The sequence below is a fragment of the Scyliorhinus canicula genome, chromosome 13 (assembly GCF_902713615.1).
Source record: "Scyliorhinus canicula chromosome 13, sScyCan1.1, whole genome shotgun sequence".
Lineage (NCBI taxonomy): Eukaryota > Metazoa > Chordata > Chondrichthyes > Carcharhiniformes > Scyliorhinidae > Scyliorhinus > Scyliorhinus canicula.
In genome coordinates, this window is record NC_052158.1 from 94,019,155 (window position 1) to 94,038,734 (window position 19,580).

Sequence of the window (19,580 nt, forward strand, 5' to 3'; positions counted from 1 at the left end):
TTATGAAATGACGGAAAGGAAAATATCTTCTTACCTTACTTTGTAGTGGCTTTGCTGTGTTCTGTTGCTGCTACACATTATACCAAGTGTACATAAATTTGACTAAACAGACTTCGCTTATGTGCATCGATCTGTTCTTTGAAAGTGATCCGAAAATGTGGTGAGAATTTCATGTTGTTCCCAGTGAGAAATTTTTCACAATTTATAAAATAGGGCTCAGTAAACCAACTGTGGAACAAATAAGAACACGGAATTTGGTTCACGTGGAATTCTGTCTGTTGATAGAAACTCCTATCTAGCAGTGAATAAAACAGAAAGCATTATGCGAAAGAGTGCACTTGTCTATACGTAGTGATTTTGACACCCTCGTACATTCCAAGGGGCTGCAGAGTGAAAGATTTTGGAACTGTTGGTTATGTATGCAAAAAAGGAGAAACTGTTGCACAGGAATTCAAATTGTGGCAACGGAATGGTGGAAATGAAAGCTACAAGAAAGTGATCTAGTATTTTTTATGTGAGGTCAGACACTTTCAGAAATGGCACATTGATCATTTAACTTATTCATTGTGACAGCATCTTCCATGAATAATACAGAGCTATTCTGAAAAATCTCACCTGCATACTATCAATGGAAGCTTTATTCAACACAATTGTAAAATATTAACCCCCACCATTCATTCATTTTCCACTTTAGTTCATAAAACATATGAAGTACAGGAGCAAAATTGGCACATTTGGCCCATTAAGTCTGCTCCGCCATTCGATCATGGCTGATCTCATCCTGGCCTTAACTGCACTGTCCTGCCCGTTCTCCATAACCCTTCAACCCATTACCAATTAAAACTCTGCTAAACTCCTTAAATTTAAAGTTTAAAAGGTTTTCCTTTTTTTCTATTATCCTGTGCTATTTCATCAATCGTAATTTCAATCTTGCAGGACAAGTGGGCAAGGAGTAATTTATCTTATGTCCATCATCCTCCAGGTCTGGGGCGGCACACAGGTCTTGGTCTTAGCTCGCAACAAATTATCTTCTTCAATAGATTAAAGAAGGCAACAACTAAGCAATGCAATCCAGGCCATTATATGAATCTGTTTCATTTGTAGTTTTAAGCTAAAAGGAAATATAGTAATAAATATAATTAGTGTTTTGCTAATATAATTTGTGGTCTAACCAATATTTAAACATGCTGATGTGGTGCATGAATAAGATACAGGGCGGGATTCTTCGGAACCCAGCGGGGCGGGCAACTCATGCGTAAAGGAGTGGCGTGAACCACACCGCACCTTCAGAGGCTAGGCTGGCACCGGAGTGATTTGTGCCACGCCGGCCGGCGCGGATTGGGGTTTAGCGCCACGCCAACCGGCGCCGAAGGGCCTTCGCCGGCCGGCGCGAGTTGACGCATGCGCGGGAGCGCTAGTGTGTGCTGGCATCATCCCAGCGCATGCGCAGGCGGGGGTTCATCTCTGCGCTGGCCATCACATACCGGTACACCAGCCGGCATGGAGGAATAGAGTTCCCCCACGGCACAGGCCTGCCCGCATCGGGCTCCGGTCACGGTCCAGGCCACCATGGGGGCAACCCCCCCCCCCCCCCCCCCCCCGGGGCCAGATCCCCCCCTGCACCCCCCCCCCCCACCCCCACCCCGAGGACCCTGGAGGCCGCCCGCGGAGCCACGTCCTGCCGGTAAGTACCCGTCGTAACATACGCCGGCCGGTCCTGCCGAAAACGGGCATCCACTCGGCCCATCGTGGGCTGGAGAATCGCTGGGAGGGGCCGCTGTCAGCGGCCGCCAACCAGCGCGGCGCGATTCCCGCCCCCACCAAATCCCCAGCGCCGGTGGGGGGTCGGAGAATCACGCCCATAATATCCATCACTAACCATTTCCTGAAGCCATAATGGAGTAAAACATCCCAAGGTGCTTCACAGCAGCAAGAAAATTAACACTGAATCACAAAAGCAAATAGTGGCCCATAATTTCTGATCGTTCAGGGAGGAGCAGGATACTGTACCTGGGAGGCACCCAGGAGTAACGCTGGGGAACCACCCACCCTGGAAATACCCACACAAAGACTGCATAGGAGCTGCCCAGGAAGCCCAAACCTCCGGCGGGTAATCCCTCTGCTCAGCTGGCAACGTTTGATTTAAATCAGGAATCTTGGCTAGTTCCAACTCTCTTAGTGCAATAGCTGCCCTGGAAAAATTTGAAGAATTAAGTCCTTCAAACGGATTGGCACTTCTAATTCCTGAGTGACTATAGTACCGACCCACCCGGAATCCCCAGAGGGCCATCTGAATACATCCCACCTCGTCAAAATCCTCCCAACTCCCAATTATGAGATCACCTCCCGACAACCCTCTCAACCCCCAAATACCCCAACTACCCCTCACGCCGGCTAACCTCCTGGTCCCATGGCTGTCTTACTGATCCTTGACTACCCTCTTAACTCCCTCAACTACCCTCGACTCCCCCCCACCCTAACTACCTTCCTGCCCCCCCCCCCCTCCACATTAATCCCCCGACTATCCCCAAACACCAACTGCCCTCCCAACCCTTTGTCTACCTCCAAGCCCCTAATTATCTCACACCCCTCTGGCTACCACCTGAGCCCCAACTGATCATCTGACTCCCACCAATTGATCAAGCCCCATCGACCTTACACACTGCCTTCTCCCTGACTTCTCAAAGTGGCTGGGACTCTGCTTTCTGGCAGCTGGGGCCCTATAAAGAGGTTGTGGTTTCCTTTCCTCCTATTCAGCTTGCTTGTACTGAAGGCCTCGGGAACCCGCTGCACTGCAATTTTCTCAGCTGGCCCGAGTGTGAATGTTGGGCAAGGAAGGTGCATCTCCCGACAAAGGCAGAAAAAAGGAGCAGAGGTGGAATCTGACTGTGATTGTCAAAAACTTAGTCAAAAGTGGTAGATTTTAAGGAGGGTCTTCCAAGGAGGAAAGATAGGGAGGCAGAGAGGTTTAGAGAGGGAATCTAAGAGCTACGAGCCTCAGCAACTGAAATGAAATGCGCTTATTGTCACGAGTAGGCTTCAAATGAAGTTACTGTGAAAAGCCCCTAGTCGCCACATTCCGGCACCTATTCGGGGAGGCTGTTACGGGAATCGAACCGTGCTGCTGGCCTGCTTGGTCTGCTTTCAAAGCTAGCGAATTAGCCCTGTGCTAAACAGCCCCTGAAGGTACAGTTAAAGCCAAGATCCACAGGAGCCTAGATTTTGAGAAGCACATCCATTTGTGAAGAGTCATTTTTGCGGGTTACAGGAGGTAAGATGGTGTTCGACCATAGATGCACATGAAAACAAGAGACAGTACATGGGGATGCAGGTTGCTCGAGATTGGGGGGGTGTTCCATAGGTACAACGTTTTTGGTTTGAAGGGATGATTACCTCGTTCATATGGGGAGGCAAGGTGGCCAGAATTAAAAAGGTGCTACTACAGAGAGGAAGGCAGACAGGTGTTTTGGGTCTTCCGAACCTGATGTATTATTACTGGGCAGCGAATGTGGAGAAGGTGCGGAGCTGGGTCAGAGGGATTGACTCCCATTGGGTCAGAATGGAGGAGAGTTTGGGTAGGGAGTCAGGATTGAAGGCGCTAGTGACAGCGCCGCTCCCGACGGTCCTGGGGAGATACTCAGGGAGTCCGGTAATAATAGCTTTGTTGAGGCAGTTTCGACAGCACTTTGGTTTGGGGGCAGGGTCCAGGGAAATACCGATTTGGGGGAACCATAGATTTGAGCCAGGGAAGTGGGATAGAAATTTTCGGAGGTGGGAGGAGAAAGGAATTAGGACACGAAAAGATTTATTTTTTGGGGGTCGGTTTGCAGGACTGAAGGAGCTGGGAGCTAAGTATGGGCTGGAGCAGGGGTAAATGTTTAGATACATGCAGGTTCGAGACTTTGCCAGAAAGGAGATACAGAGCTTCCCAGTAGAGCCGGCTTCCACATTGCTGGAGGAGGTGCTGACGACAGGGGGACTGGAAAAAGGGATAGTGTCGGCGGTTTACGAGGCTATTTTGGAGGAGGAGAAGGCGCCGCTGGAAGGGATCAAGGCGAAGTGGGGGGAAGAGTTAGGAGAGGGTATGGAGGAGGGGTTCTGGTGTGAGGTGCTCCGGAGAGTGAATGCCTTCACCTCGTGTGCGAGGTTGGGGCTGATACAGCTGAAGGTGGTGTATAGAGCGCACCTTACAAGGGCGAGGATGAGCCGGCTCTTTGAGGGGATAGAAGATGTGTGTGAACGTTACGGGGAGGGCCCCGCAAAACACATTCATATGTTTTGGTCCTGTCCAAAGCTGGAGCATTACTGGAAGGAGGTGTTTAAGGTAATCTCTAAAGTGGTGCACATGAAACTGGACCCGGGCCCTCGGGAGGCCATATTCAGGGTTTCGGACCAGCCGGAGTTGGAAACGGGCGAGGAGGCAGATGTTGTAGCCTTCACCTTGTTGATCGCTTGAAGACGGATCCTGTTAGGGTGGAGAGCAACCTCTCCACCCTGTGCCCTGGCGTGGCGGGGGGACCTGCTGGAATTCTTAACGCTTGAAAAGGTCAAATTTGAACTGAGGGGAAGGATGGAGGGGTTCTACAATTCATGGGCATTATTCATTATGCACTTTCAAAAATTGGATCACATTGAACATTAGGGGGTTTGAGGGCTGGGAGCGTTGGGGGGGGGAGGGGGCGGTGTGTGTTGATGGTGACTATGGGTGATCCCTGATTCCTCTTTGTCATTTGTTTATGTAAACATGCAGGCTAATGTCTGGGGTTTGGTGGGCGGATGGGATCGTTGTTATTGACATGGGGATTGACATTGCATTCGTTACTGATTATTGTTTATTATTGGGTGTAAATTTGGGAGAAAATGTGAAAAAGGAGGAGAATAAAAAACATTTAAAAAAAAGAAAACAAGAGAGAGAACTTTAAAATCTGACGTCAGTGAGGATAGGCGTAATGGCTGAATGGGCTTGTTGGTTTTGAATTAACTCATGTTTATGGAGAGTGTAAGCTGGGAGGTCATGCAGGAGCCAAGGCATGACAAAGGCATGAATGATGGTTTCAGCAGCAAATACGATGAGACAGGGCAGAGGCAGATTATGGCAGAGATATTAAATGGATATGGGGGTCATAAATTCAACTCAGGATCGTACAGAATGGCAAAGTTGCCAAATGTCTGGATCAGCTTCAGGCAGTTGTCAGGGAGAGGAAGGGGGTCAGTTGGTTAAGAATGGAGTTTGTAGTGGGAACCAAAGACAACGGGCATGATCTAATGGCCGCATTGTGCTCAGTGCACAACCGCACACGTCGGTTAGGTTGCGGGAGAGGCCAAATTTGGGATCGGCGGCGGGAGACAAACGGTTCGCGATCTAACTAGCCCACTCCCATTGGCAGGTTCTGGATCCTGCCTGGACATGGCAAGACACCAATTGTCGCCAATTAAGGGCAACCTTCATCTGATTAACGAGATGGACCCCCTATCTTACGCCCTCCTGGGATCTAACTGGATCCCCAGCAAAAGGCCACAGGGGCGCATTTAGGTCTCCTATTTAAAAATGGGAACCTAATGTAGGGATGCTAAGGGGATCAGAGAAGCTGAGTAGCCATCTTTGCTTTCGAGCATGCAGCCAAGAGCACTGCAGCTGCTGCCCCAGTGCTTTCGGGGTGGGGGAGATCCCAGAGACGGACAGAAGCTGGGTGCTAAAGGTTGGGGGTCAGGCCTGGGCTGGGGGGTGAGGGGCTCAGCGTCTGCGGGTCCTGCAGGACATCCCCCAAATTGCGTTTCCCCATAACACGGGCACCTACAGCTGCTGCCTGTCTGCCCACCAAATACTTCCAGGACAGAGCCCTGTTTGTGATTACATGGTGAGGTCACTTTAACTTCCACTGGGGCAGCACGGTGGCACAGTGGTTAGCATTGCTGCCTACGGCGCTGAGGACCCGGGTTCGAATCCCGGCCCTGGGTCACTGTCCGTGTGGAGTTTGCACATTCTCCCCGTGTTTGCGTGGGTTTCACCCCCACAACCCAAAAAGATGTGCAGGATAGGTGGATTGGCCATGCTAAATTGCCCCTTAATTGGAAAAAAAATTGGGCACTCTAAATTTAATTTAAAAAAAATAAAAAAAACTTTAACTTCCACTGACTGTGAGCAGCCTCTGCCTGCACAGCTGAAGACTATTACTAGTAAGGAATTGGCATTGTTTGTTAAATGAGTTCTTCACAGAGCTCATGTGGAAGGGTCTGCCACAAATCAAGCAGACCTGGCCCCCATCAGTCCAGGGAGAGACCCAGAGGGGGAGGCCAGCAATGGCCCAAGGTGTACCGGCATCTTTGGTCATTCGAGGACATGACAGACAGCACGTGCCACAGGATGCTCCATCTCAGCAAGGAGGTGGTGCGTTACATGTGCCATGTCCTTGCAGACTTGGCACCTTGTGGAGGAGGAGGTCACCAACTCCTGGTAGCTGTGAAGGTCACTTTAGCCCTGAGTTTTTATGCCATCGGTTCATTCCTAGGCTCGAGTAGGGACTTGTGCGGCTTATCACAAGCTACAGTCCACAAGTGCATCCGTGAAGTTACAGATGCCCTTTATGCCCGGGCATCTGAATATATAAACGTCAAGCTGGACCCTGCCCATTAAGATGCACACGCAGCAGGATTTTCATCACTGGGATGCTCCAGGACCAGGGGGTAATTTATGGCACGCATATCGCCTTATGCCCACCGGGCAACAGTGACTGCCCTTCATTAACAGGAAGCGGTTCCACGCCCTGAATGGTCAACTTGTGTGTGCCCACCATCACCAGATCATGCACGTGTGTGCATGCTTACCAGGAAGCGTGCATTGCAGCTACATCCTGGGACACTGAGATCCCCTGCATCTTCGAGGATGACCCCAAGATGACAGGTTGGCTCTTGGGGAACAAGGAGTACCCGCTGAGGTCCTGGCTGATGACGCCTATGTGGAGGCCAGAGACTGATGCGAAGACCCGATATAATGAGGCCTGTGCTGTCATTGAGCTGTGCATTGGACTGCTCAAAATGCGGTGCACTGCAGTACACCCCTCAGAGGGTCTCCCACTTTGCGGTGGTCTGCTGTGACCGTCACAACCTGGCTCAGCAGTGGGACATGCAGCCTCATCTGAGGAGGGTGAGGAGGGGCCGGATGAGGAGGGGCTGTAGGACGAACTCTGGGAGGATACGAGGTCGCAGCCTGAGGTAGGAGGCCAGGCAGTGGCGAGGTTCCGACATTCCCGGAGGGCCAGGGAGGCCCTCATCCTTGTTCACCTCATAGGGGTTTCATCCATCATCACACCCCTTCTCCCTCCCCAAACCCCTCCTTCACCCCAGTGTCCCTTCCCCCAGTCCTCCCTTCTCCCCAGTCCCTCCTTCTTTCAGTCTCTCCTTTCCCCTCCCCAACTCCCCCTGATCACCCTCTCCCCCACTGACCACCCCCACCACCCACCCTCCCACCTATTTCCCCCCCGTTCCACGGACCTCCCTTACAGCACCCCTCTCCGGCCACACTGTTCCACCCTCCTACGGTCTGTGCAACATCATTCCAGGATGATGGGCCTGTGTCGGCACTGCCATAGGGTCATTACACAAAGCAGTCGAATGATGATATACCCCTGTGAGGTAAGCTCTGGTGCTCCTCAGTCTATGCCATAGGGAGGAAGAGGGTGGTGCAAGCCATCAGCTGTGAGAAATGGCTCCATGTGTATCAGGTATAACATGTTTTAATTGAAACCCTAAATGTCACTAACTACTGCCCCTTGCGCCCCTCCCTACCAGCGCCCAATCCGTGATCCTCAATAAACTACCGCGACGTCTAAATGTGTCCCCGGGATGCACATCAGAGGTGAAGGCATGCTTTCTGTGCCTTGTGGATTATGATGCCCCTGACTCCCAGGTCTTCCGACACTCCAAACATCACCACTCTGGATTCGGCACCACCCTTGTTTTTAGTACCGTGGACATGATATCCGCAAATCTCTGCCAGAATCCCCTGAGCTTCGGACATGCCTAAAACATGTGGACATGATTTGCGGGCCCTCCTGCACACCTCACACGCCTGCCCTCCACCCCAAAAAGCCTGATTATCCGGGCCATCGTCATGTGTGCCGGGTGGACCACCTTGAATTGTATCAGGCTGAGCTTGGCACATGCTCGGAGCATCCTCCCACTGACCCGCCTCTAACCCCTTACCCAGCTCACCTTAATTTAAGTAGAAGGGATACCTTCCACTCCATGAGTTCTTTATAAATTTACAATACCTTCCCCTCCCCCACTCCCGTTCCAGAAACTACCTTGTCCTGTGTCCCCTGCGGCGGTAGAAGCGGAAAGGTCAAAACCTGCCTTTGCACAAAATCCCTTTAAAGCGGAGAATCTTAATGGAAGTTTAGGTTGGTGTAAGGAGCAAAGGGACCTGGGAGTATATGTACACAAATTGTTGAAGGTGATGGGAAAGTTGAGAAAACACTTAATAAAGCAATTTGGGTCCTGGGCTTTTTAAAAAAGACACACTGTACAAAAGCAGGAGAGTTATGGTGAACTTTTATGTAAAATTGCAGATCGGCCTCAGCTGGAGGGTTGTGTTCAATTCTAGACATCAAACCAAAGCAGGACTGTGAAGGACTGGAGAAGGTGCAGAAGAAATTCACAAAATTGATTCCAGGGATGAGAGACTTCAGTTATGTCCATAGACTGAAGAGGTTGGGGCTCGTCCTGTTAGAGAAAAAAGGTTGAGAGGAAATCACAAGGGATCTGGACGTAATAGTTAGGGAGAAGCTGTTCGCATTGGTGGAAGGCTCTGGAACTAGAGTTCACTGATTTAAAGTGATTGGCAAAAGAACCCCCACAAAAAAGGCAAGCGTAATCACTGGGCGGAATTCTCCATCGGCTGACGCTGGAATCAGGAAACGCAATCGGTTCTGACACACTCTGAAACCAAAATCAGGGCAGGTGCTGATTTGACGCCAAATCGCAATTCTCCATTGCTTCAACAGCGGCGTCAATATGTTCCAGAATGTAAATATAGTGATGCACTATCAATTACGAGAAGACGAGAGTAAACGTAACCAAACCTTTATTACACTGAGATGTGCGGCCTCCTGCAGCAACTGACGAAATGGCTGCTGTACGGGGAGCACACATATTTATACTCCGCCTACTGGGTGGAGCCAGCAGGCAGGGATCTACCCCCGTACCTGTAGTACAGGGGCCTTACCGTAAAACACATATATATACAATATGTATATCAGTGGTGACTACCACATATAGTAAACACCGTTGGTGTATCATTAGTCGGCCCAAACCCAGTATTCTCTGGGGCCTCCACGATTTTCCGCCTCCAGTGAGCCAAATTCCTGACATCAAGGTTCACTTATGCTTTTACAAATCGTGAAACCGGTGTCCTGGATGGTGAGGGAGAGAGAGGAGAGGTGAGACTGTGGGGTCCCAGGCTGGACATGGGCCGAGCTGGCTGGGGTGAAGATTGGGGGGTTGCGGGGGTAAGGTGCCATGTGGCCAGTGTGCCCCCCCCCCATGGGGCTGGGGCAGTGTCCAGCCATCTTGCTGCGTACCCTACTGACCACCCACCTTGGCTTGGTTCTGCACCCATACGTGCCATATGTGCACACACCCCAACCTTCACCCTCCACCATACCACCCACCCCCTCCCCCCCTCAGGCCACCACCAGCCGGTGGTGCATCACCCGGCCCACCCAAGGTCAACACCCACAGTAGCCCCTACTAGTGCTGGACAGGGGCTACGGAGCCGACCGCTGGCATGGGCAGTGCCATCCTACTGTACCCCGGGCAACAGGGACAGCTGCTAGGGCCAGTGGGCCCTCGTTTCTGGCCGCCGTTGGGGTTTGGGGTTGGGGTTTGGGGTTGAGAGAAGGAGGGATATGTGGGGCAGAGCCCATAGTGCCAACCGGGGGCACCATGTATTCTGTTGGACTTGACTGGGCGCGGTGTAAACACCATGCCTTTCACCTCCTGCAGACAATGAATATTGGAATTCAACCAGCAATGGTGGCCTTCCTCCTAGTCGCCGCATCGCTTGGGGATGCCCTGAGGCTGTACGAACTGGAGTTCCCCGAGGAGGAGAAAGCCACAGCAGTGGAGCCTACCACAGAGGAACAGGAAAAAGCCACCCAGGATAGAGAGCTGGCTGCCCAACAGGCTGAGGATGGGGAGGTGCTTGAGGCCTTGTTTGTACCGGCAGCGCCTGTCGTTCAAGAATCTACCGGATCGGGCATGTCGTCGAAGACTCCAGCTGAGCAGGGAGACAGTGTGACATATCAGCCAGATCATGGCACCACGGGGGGAATGGGGGATGACACCTGCTCCTTGTAGCCGCCAAGGTGATGATCGTCCTGAACCTTTACACCACGGAGTCCTTCCAGCCACCCAGTGGGGTCTTGTCAGGGATCTCACAGAGCTCGGTGCACAGGTAGATCTGCGCCATCATGGCGGCCCTATATTCCCAGGCGGCACAATACATCCATTTCAATGCAGGCCGAGCCCACCAGGATGCCCGGGCAGTGGGGTTCGTTGCATCACCAACGTGCCCTGGGTCCAGGGGGTGATTGATGGGATGTATATCCCTCCAAGGACACCTGCAGATGACAGGCCGCTTCACACAAACCAAAAGGGTTTCACTCGATGAACGTGCAGCTCATATATGAGCATAAAATGCGCACCATGCACGTCTGCACCCGATACCTGGGCAGTGTACACATTCCTGCCACATTCAACGATTCCTGACATGTTCGAATCGCCTCCCCGGCTGGGGGGTTGGCTCTTGGGTGGCAGGGTTATCCAATGTGGTTGTGGCTGATCAGGCCACAGATTGACGCTGAGACTCGCTACAACGACGCTCATACAGGGACCAGAGGTTTGATGGATTGGTGCTTCGGCCTCCTGACGATGCGGTTCAGGTGCCTCGACCACTCTGAAGGGTCACTCCAGTATGACGCTGAGAGGGTCTCCCGCATCATGGCGGCCTGCTGCATCCACCACAACATCGCAGAGCAGAGGGGTGATGTGAAGGAGGAAGAGGATGATGAAGGCCAGGCCTCGTTCAATGAGAAGGATACGATGGAGGGTGAGGATGGACAGGACATGGGGCCCAGACAGGCATGGGAAGCCACCATCCACCAAGATGATCCCTGCAAGCGAGCTGGCTATTCCAACGCATAGTCCCATGGATCTACTGGTGTGACAGAAGTGGGGACGGTCAAGGGGGAACCCAGCCCACCCACAACGTCCGCACATCACCCTCCACCCACACCCCCTCTCTGAGGCAAGTTGTAGCAGTGTCATTCTGCAGAACCAACGGCCAAGGTAGGTGGTCAGTGGGCTGCGCAGCAAGATGGCTGCCTTATAGGCCGCAGCAATGACGGACCGTACCTCGACACCGCCCCAATCCCGCGGGGGTGTCAACCCCCCTCCCCCCCAGCCCTGGCATTCCCCCCCCCCCAATCCCGGCTAGTGGTCCAGCAGCCCATAATAGTGGCTCTCTGCGCCTACCTCTCCCTCGTCAGCCACGATGTTGGTTTCAAGATTTTTAAAAGCACAAATGAACCACGCCATTGGAAACTCGGCCCATCAGAGGCGGAGAATCGCGGAGACCCCGGAGAATACCGGGTCAGGCCCACTAATGATATGCAAACGGTGTTTACTGTAGGAGTGTCAAATCAGTGCCCGCCGCCATTTTAGCTCGGAACCTTTCTCCGCCCAATCGTGTTTCCCAATTTCGGTGTCAGCAAACAGAGAATCCCGCACATGACATTTTTAAATTCCAAACCCTGCTTAGTAATTATGTATTGCTCAAGACAAAAAACATTAATAGACACTGCAGTTTGTCTCAATACTGAAACAGGTAGTAATCACTGTGCAGTTTCAGTATCTAATTTTGAGATTTTGTTTTATTAAGCTACACTATAGGAAGGATGTGGTTTCACGAGAAAGGGTGAGGAGAAGATTCACCACGATGTTGCCTGATGTGTTGGGCAGGCTGGGTCGATGTGGACTGCACTTGATGCAGTGTAGCGAGAGACAGACTTCCAACACTCGATAAGATGCAACACGATTTTATTTAACGTTTAAACTATTTTACATGTTCAACTGTGGGTTGACACTATGCTGACTTGACTGGAGACCTGAGGCTAGCCTGACCAGACTAACTGACTACCACATGGTGTTTGCACTGGCTATGCTCACGAACTCTGACTGTCTCAGAGGCTGGGTCCCGAGGGAGCAGGAAAACCGGTGCCCTCTGGCTTTATAGTTGTCGTGTCCTGCCTGGTGATTGGCTGCTCTGTTCTGTGTGCTTACTGGTCAAACACTGCCTGTCTGCACTCCATTATATACATAGATGTATATTGTGACATCTCCCCCCTTTTTTTTGTTTGTGTTTAGATAATAAATATTAAGGTGCATGTGCGTATGGATGTGTATATGTGCGTGACTATATACAGAATGTGCTAAAATGTACTTATATACATAGGAAGGTGTCACTAGTGCAGATATAGGGCAGATGAAACAGTAAATACAATATTTACAGAGGTCAAAACGATGAGGTAACAAAATTGTGCAAAAGTTCAGTCTATAAATGTAGTCTTTGTGGCGGGCGACGAAATCTGGTTGACCACATCAAGGGTGGATCAGGGGCCGCCTGCACTTGGATGGGCAGGACTGCCGCCAATGTGACGGTCGCAGAGGTCGGCAGGATTGCTGGTAGATCGGTGGCCTCATTGTCGGGCAAGTCCGGAGGAAGCATTGGGTGAGGCGGGACATCGTGGTTAGGTGGCGGGCGTGGAACTCTGCGCAGCGCCCGTCTGTTGCGTCGTAGGAAAGAGCCATCAGCCATGCGGACGAGGAACGATCTCAGGGCCACTTGCTTGACCACCACAGCTGTGGCGGACCAGCCGCCGTCAGGCAGCTGTACACAAACTCGATCAGTTGGGACCAGCTCGGGGAGATCCGTGGGGTGAGCGTCGTACACTGATTTCTGTTGGGCCCGAGACTGCTGCATCTTTTATATGACCCGTGAGGTGGTCAAGGTCTGGAACATGGATGGCTGGAACCGTGGTCCTCAGAGTGCAATTCATGAGCATCTGCGCTGGAGACAACCCAGTGGACAGCGGGGTTGCCCTGTATGCCAGCAGCGCCAAGTTGAAGTCGGAGCCTGAGTCTGCAGCCTTCCATAGTAATCTCTTGACGATATGGACCCCTTTTTCGGCCTTTCCATTTGACTGCGGGTAGTGGGGGCTGGAGGTTACGTGACAGAAGTTGTATAGCCGGGCAAAATCAGGCCATTCCTGGCTGTAAAAACAGGGATCGATGTCACTCATCACCGTGAGCGGTATCCCATGTCTGGCAAATGTTTCTTTGCATGCTTTAATCACCGCCTTCGATGTGAGGTCGGACAGTTTCACCACTCCTGGGTAATGAAGAGGTAGTCGATCAGGAGGACATAGTCTCGTCCCTTGGCGTGGAAAAGGTCGACACTGACTTTGGACCATGGGGAGGTCACTATCTCATGTTGCTGCAGAGTTTCTTTAGGTTGAGCTGGCTGAAATTTCTGACATGTGGGGCAGCTGAGGACCGTGTTGGCAACGCCCTGGCTGATGCCCGGCCAGAAGACTGCCTCCCGGGCACTGTGTCGACATTTCCCGACCCCCAGGTGGCCCCCGTGGAGTTGGCCAAGCACTATAGCTGGCATGCTCTGCGGGATCACGATTCTGTCAAGCTTCAGGAGGATGCCGTCCACCACCGTCAGGTCGTCCTTGACATCGTAAAACTGGGGGCACTGTGCCTTCTGCCAGCCATTTGTAAGGTGCTGCATCACTCGCTGTAGCAGAGGTCCTTGGCCGTTTCCTCGCGAATTTGGATGATCCTCTCATCAGAGGCCGGAAGGTTGGAGGCACACAATTGCACCCGCGCGTCGATTTGGCAGACAAAGTCAGTTTGTTCACACAGTGCGGTGATAGACCTGGAAAGGGCGTCTGCAACAATGAGTTATTTGCCTGGCGTGTAGACAAGTTCAAAATCGTAGCGGCGTAGCTTGAGAAGGATTCGTTGTAACCAAGGCATCATGCCATTTAAATCCTTCTGGATTATGTGGACAAATGGCCTGTGGTCTGTCTCAACCGTGAATTTTGGGAGGCCATACACATAGTCGTGAAACTTGTCGATTCCCATTAGGAGGCCAAGGCATTCCTTCTCAATCTGAGCGTACCGTTGCTCAGTGGGCGTCATGGCTCTGGAGGCATACGCAACTGGGGCCTAGGAGGAGGAGTCATCCCGTTGGAGGAGCACTGCCCCAATGCCTACCTGGCTCGCGTCAGTGGATACTTTGGTCTCCTTGGTAGGGTCAAAGAAAGCCAGAACCGGGGCTGTGGTGGGTTTTGCCCTCAGCTTCACGCCATTCTTTCTCATGAGCGGGCAGCCACTGGAATTCCGTCAACTTTTTGGCGAGATGGCGGAGGGCTGTGGTGTGGGACGCCATGTTGGGAATGAACTTCTTGAGGAAGTTGACCATCCCTAGAAAGGGGGAGGACCGCCTTCTTGTCCTCTGGGGTCTTCATGGCATTGATCGCCCAAACCTTGTCAGGATCTGGCCGCACGCCTTGCTGCAAGATGTGGTCACCAAGGAATCTGATTTCTGATTGACCGAACGAGCACTTGGGCCTGTTGAGTTGGAGACCATGCTCATGGATTCTGTGGAATACCTGCTTGAGGCGATCGATGTGTTCTTGAGGAGTTGTAGACCAGATTATGACATCGTCGACGTACACTCGCACCCCCTCGATGCCCTCCATCATCTGTTACTTGATGCGGTGAAATACCTCTGAGGCAGGGATGATGCCAAAAGGCATCCGGTTGTAGCAGTAGCGACCGAACGGGGTATTGAATGTGCACAGCTTGCAACTGGATGCGTCCAGCTGTATTTGCCAGAACCCCTTGGAGGCGTCCAGCTTCATAAAGAATTTGGCATGAGCCATCTCGTACCTGTGTCAAATCAGTGCCCGCCGCCATTTTAGCTCGGAACCTATTCTCCGCCCAATCGCGTTTCCCAATTTCGGTGCCAGCAAACAGAGAATCTCGCACATGACATTTTAAAATTCCAAACCCTGCTTAGTAATTATGTATTGCTCAAGACAAAAAACATTAATTGACACTGCAGTTTGTCTCAATACTGAAACAGGTAGTAATCACTGTGCAGTTTCAGTATCTAATTTTGAGATTTTGTTTTATTAAGCTACACTATAGGAAGGATGTGGTTTCACGAGAAAGGGTGAGGAGAAGATTCACCACGATGTTGCCTGAGGGGTTGGGCAGGCTGGGTCAATGTGGACTGCACTTGATGCAGTGTAGCGAGAGACAGACTTCAAACACTCGACAAGATGCAACACGATTTTATTTAACGTCTAAACTATTATACATGTTCAACTGTGGGTTGACACTATGCTGACTTGACTGGAGACCTGAGGCTAACCTGACCAGACTAACTGACTACCACATGGTGTTTGTACTAGCTGCTGCTCACGAACTCTGACTGTCTCAGAGGCTGGGTCCCGAGAGAGCAGGAAAACTGGTGCCTCTCTGGCTTTATAGTAGTAGTGTCCTGTCTGGCGATTGGCTGCTCTGTTCTGTGTGCTTACTGGTCATCCTGTGTGTCAATCACTGCCTGTGTGCACTCCATTATATACATAGTTGTATATTATGACATTGCCTGAGTTGGAATGTTTCAACTACGAAGAAAGTCTGGTTAGGCAGGGTTTTTTTTCTTGGTGCACAGAGAGGGTTGAGGAGGGACCTGATTGAGGTGTACTAAATTATAAGGGACATAGATGGGTAGATAGGAAGAAATCATTCCCCTTAGAGGGGTCAGTAACCAGGGGGCTCAGATTTAAGCTAAGGATCAGGAAATCAGAGAGGATTTGAGGAAAAATATTTAAACACAGAGGTTGTTGGCAATCTGGAGCTCACTGCTGAAAAGGATGGTAGAGGAAGGAACCCTCACAACATTTAAGAAGCATTTAGATAAGTACTTGGAATGCCATAGCATACAAAGCTATGGACAAAGTGCTGGAAAATGGAATTAGGATAGATAAGCATTTGATGGCCGGTGCAGACATGATGAGCCTGTCATAATATACACCAGTATTTCATGGTGTAGACAGGATCGGTGTCAGGTGGCCAATGCCATACACCTGTGCGCCGTGGAGATCTTGTGGTGATGGGTAGCGGTCGTCCTGGTGACGCCCTCCGAGCTGGCGGCTCTACCACTGCCTCCCAGGCAGCCCTTGCTGACCTGTGGCTGACCCTCCGACCCCCTTGGGGGAACAGGATATTCCTCCTGGACTCAACCACGTCCATGAGCCTGGCCAGGTTGACATCACTAATTGCGGCGCTGGTCTCCGCTCTGCGGGATCGGTTTAAGTGCTGCTCCACCTCGTTTGCCGGGAGCTGCCAGGCCCGGTCCCAGTGAATAAGCTGTCAGGTCAGTCATTTGCGGCATTAACCGGTGGGGCATCATTAAGTGGCTTAGTTAACATTAGAAGCGGTGACCGCCTTGCCGGCTCGGCCATCAGGAAACACCCGGCGATCCCCGCTTGCTACCACACTTAAAACAAATTTGGTTACATCGCGCCCCCTATTTTATATTGGTGTGGAAAGCTAGCAAATTATGTCCCAATATTAGCTAAATGAAATACAAAAGCGATGGAGTGATCCATAGAAAGTGCCAGTGAAGTAAAAATGAGAATACAAGTACAAATTGTCCTGTGATAAGTCTGATTTTGTATGGTTATAATCCTGAGCATCATTCCAAGCCACATTCCATGGTTACTATTCAGTATAACATTTTACTTAATGCAGTTATACTCCACCTAGGAGAGAAAAGCATAGCTGTTGATTACAGAGATGTCGAAGGCCTGCTCTATCCACCCGTAGGTCTCACACATGCAAGTAGTGGGCTTGGGAAAAAGCAGCAAAAAACATGATAAAAGTATGTTTTACATTAAAGGGTATGCGTATAATGGATGGTTATAATCCTGAGCATCTTCAAAGAACTGGACAGGTTTCTGGGGCACATTCTGATAAGTACCTCACATTTGCTGATGCAGGTGGAGGCAGGAACATCCAGGGGAGACAGCAGTCGCAGGTATGCTGCATCCCAGGGCACAACTGGGTCTCAGTCAGATGCTGAGCCTCTGGACCAGCCTTTCCTGGAGCTCATGCATGTGATATGGCGCATCCGCGAGATTCAGAAGGGGATGTCAGTAACACTCTGGCAGGCCCATAGCTGATTGGAGGAGTTCCAGAGGCTAAGAGCGCAGGAGACGGCACCGACAATGCGTGGCACAGAGGCCAACACTGCCAGGGTGGTGACTTAAGTGGAGAGCTGAGAACACAGTGTCAGCACCCTGAGTGGTGATGTCCAAGATGTTGCCCAGTCAGTGACAGCCAGGGCCGAGGCCCATGACAGCATGTCCCAGATGCTGGGGAATGTGTCCTTGACACAGGTGGGCCTTTCCGAGGTGCCAATCTCAGGTGGTCATTGCGAGGTGTTGTGGAGCATGTCCCAGTCTCGGTGGGCATTGCTGAGGCGGTCCAGAGCATGTCTCAATACAGCTGCCCCTCCATCCCAAGGTGACCCCAGGGCCCTACAGGCATTAATCTGGAGGATGGAGCACTGGAGGCTGACCCGGAGCCTCCACAGAGGGTGACAGTGGTGGTCACCAGCTTTCCTGCATGCGCCCCCCCCCCCAACACCCCCGCCCCCCCTGCCGCCGCCGCCGCCACCACCACCCCAACAACGGCCGGTCTCGGGGTCAGAGGGCGAACAGGGTAGCAAGGCCAGGCATATGCCACTGCCAAGTTGGCAGGGACTCTCCAGCCCCAGGCCCTCCAGGGAAGCGCCGCCAGGGGGCATCAAAGGTCAAGGGAGGCTGTCCCCTCTGATGTGTATCCTGAGGACACACCTGGACGTGGTGGTAGAGCACAGCGGGCTAAGCACTTTGAAGATCACAATCCCCTTAAACCTCTACGCCCTTTCTTTTCCTTTCAATTAAACATGCTTTGGATTGGGTTGGATTTTTTTATTGTCACATGTACCGAGGTACAGTGAAAAGTATTTTTCTGTGAGCAGCTCAACAGATCATTAAGTACATGGGAAGAAAAGGGAATAAACAAAAACACATAATAGGGCTGTGGTGATATGCATCACTGTAAATACACAAGGGGTTAATGTAAATACACTACAACTAAGTAAACACTAGAGGGAGCACTGGAGATGTCATGACATGCAGACGTACAGCTAATGAACACATAGAATAGGACACGACCAATTGGCAGACAAGACACCCAGAGGTGACACAACCACAAGGGGGCATTATACAACCCTTATAAAAGGACAGGGCACACATGCTCTGTCTCTTTCCACAGGCGACACTTAGAGAGTAGGACAGGGACAGATCAGAAGCATCACACCCACCACGTGGCTCAAGAGTAGACTGGTTAGTTAGACTGAGTTACTATAGCAATATTAGCAGGAGGGTCGAACTCATAGAGAACTGTGCTAATGGTTCAATAAATCACATTGAACTTACTTTAAAGTCTGGAGTATTTTTTGGTCAAAGCTGTATCGAGTTGCAGCCAGTGTTATCCCAGAGTACATAACACAACAAGGGCAACACAAGGTATAAAATGTAACTACATAAGCACCGTGTTAATGAGGTCAGTCCAGAAGAGGGTCATTTAGGAGTCTGGTAACAGCGGGGAAGAAGATGTTTTTGAGTCTGTTCGTGCGTGTTCTCAGACTTCTGTATCTCCTGTCCGATGGAAGAAGTTGGAAGAGTAAGTAAGCCGGGTGGGAGGGGTCTTTGATTATGCTGCCCAATTTCCAGGCAGCGGGAGGTGTAGATGGAGTCAATGGATGGGAGGCAGGTTCATGTGATAGACTGGACGGTGTTCACGACTCTCTGAAGTTTCTTGAGGTCCTGGGCCAAGCAGTTGCCATACCAGGCTGTGATGCAGCCAGATAGGATACTTTCTATGGTGCATCTGTAAAGTTGGTAAGGGTTAATGTGGACATGCCGATTTTCCTTAGTTCCCTGAGGAAGTATAGGCGCTGTTGTGCTTTCTTGGTGGTAGCGTTGACGTGAGTGGACCAGGACAGATTTTTGGAGGTGTGTACCCCTAGGAATTTGAAACTGCTAACCATCTCGACCTTGGCCCCGTTGATGCTGACAGGGGTGTGTACAGTACTTTGCTTCCTGAAGTCGATGACCAGCTCTTTAGTTTTGCTGGCATTGAGGGAGAGATTGTTGTCGCTGCACCACTCCACTAGGTTCTCAATCTCCCTCCTGTATTCTGACTCGTCGTTATTCGAGATGCGGCCCACTATGGTCGTATCGTCAGCAAACTTGCAGATGGAGTTGAAACCAAATTTTGCCACACTGTCGTGTGTGTACAGGGAGTAGAGTAGGGGGCTAAGTACGCAGCCTTGCGGGGCACCGGTATTGAGGACTATTGTGGAGGAGGTGTTGTTGTTCAGTCTTACTGAT

The 19,580-nt window shown here is 51.2% G+C and overlaps 1 protein-coding gene across 1 annotated transcript in view; it reads left to right on the forward strand.

Moving 5' to 3' along the window:
* The first annotated feature begins 10,998 nt into the window (after window positions 1-10,998).
* The window catches only part of il12a (interleukin 12a), a 29,281-nt gene continuing 20,699 nt past the window's right edge, over window positions 10,999-19,580 (forward strand). The window contains exon 1 of the mRNA XM_038815415.1: window positions 10,999-11,107. Within this exon, the coding sequence (XP_038671343.1) occupies window positions 10,999-11,107 (109 nt within the window). The remainder of the gene's footprint in view (window positions 11,108-19,580) is intronic.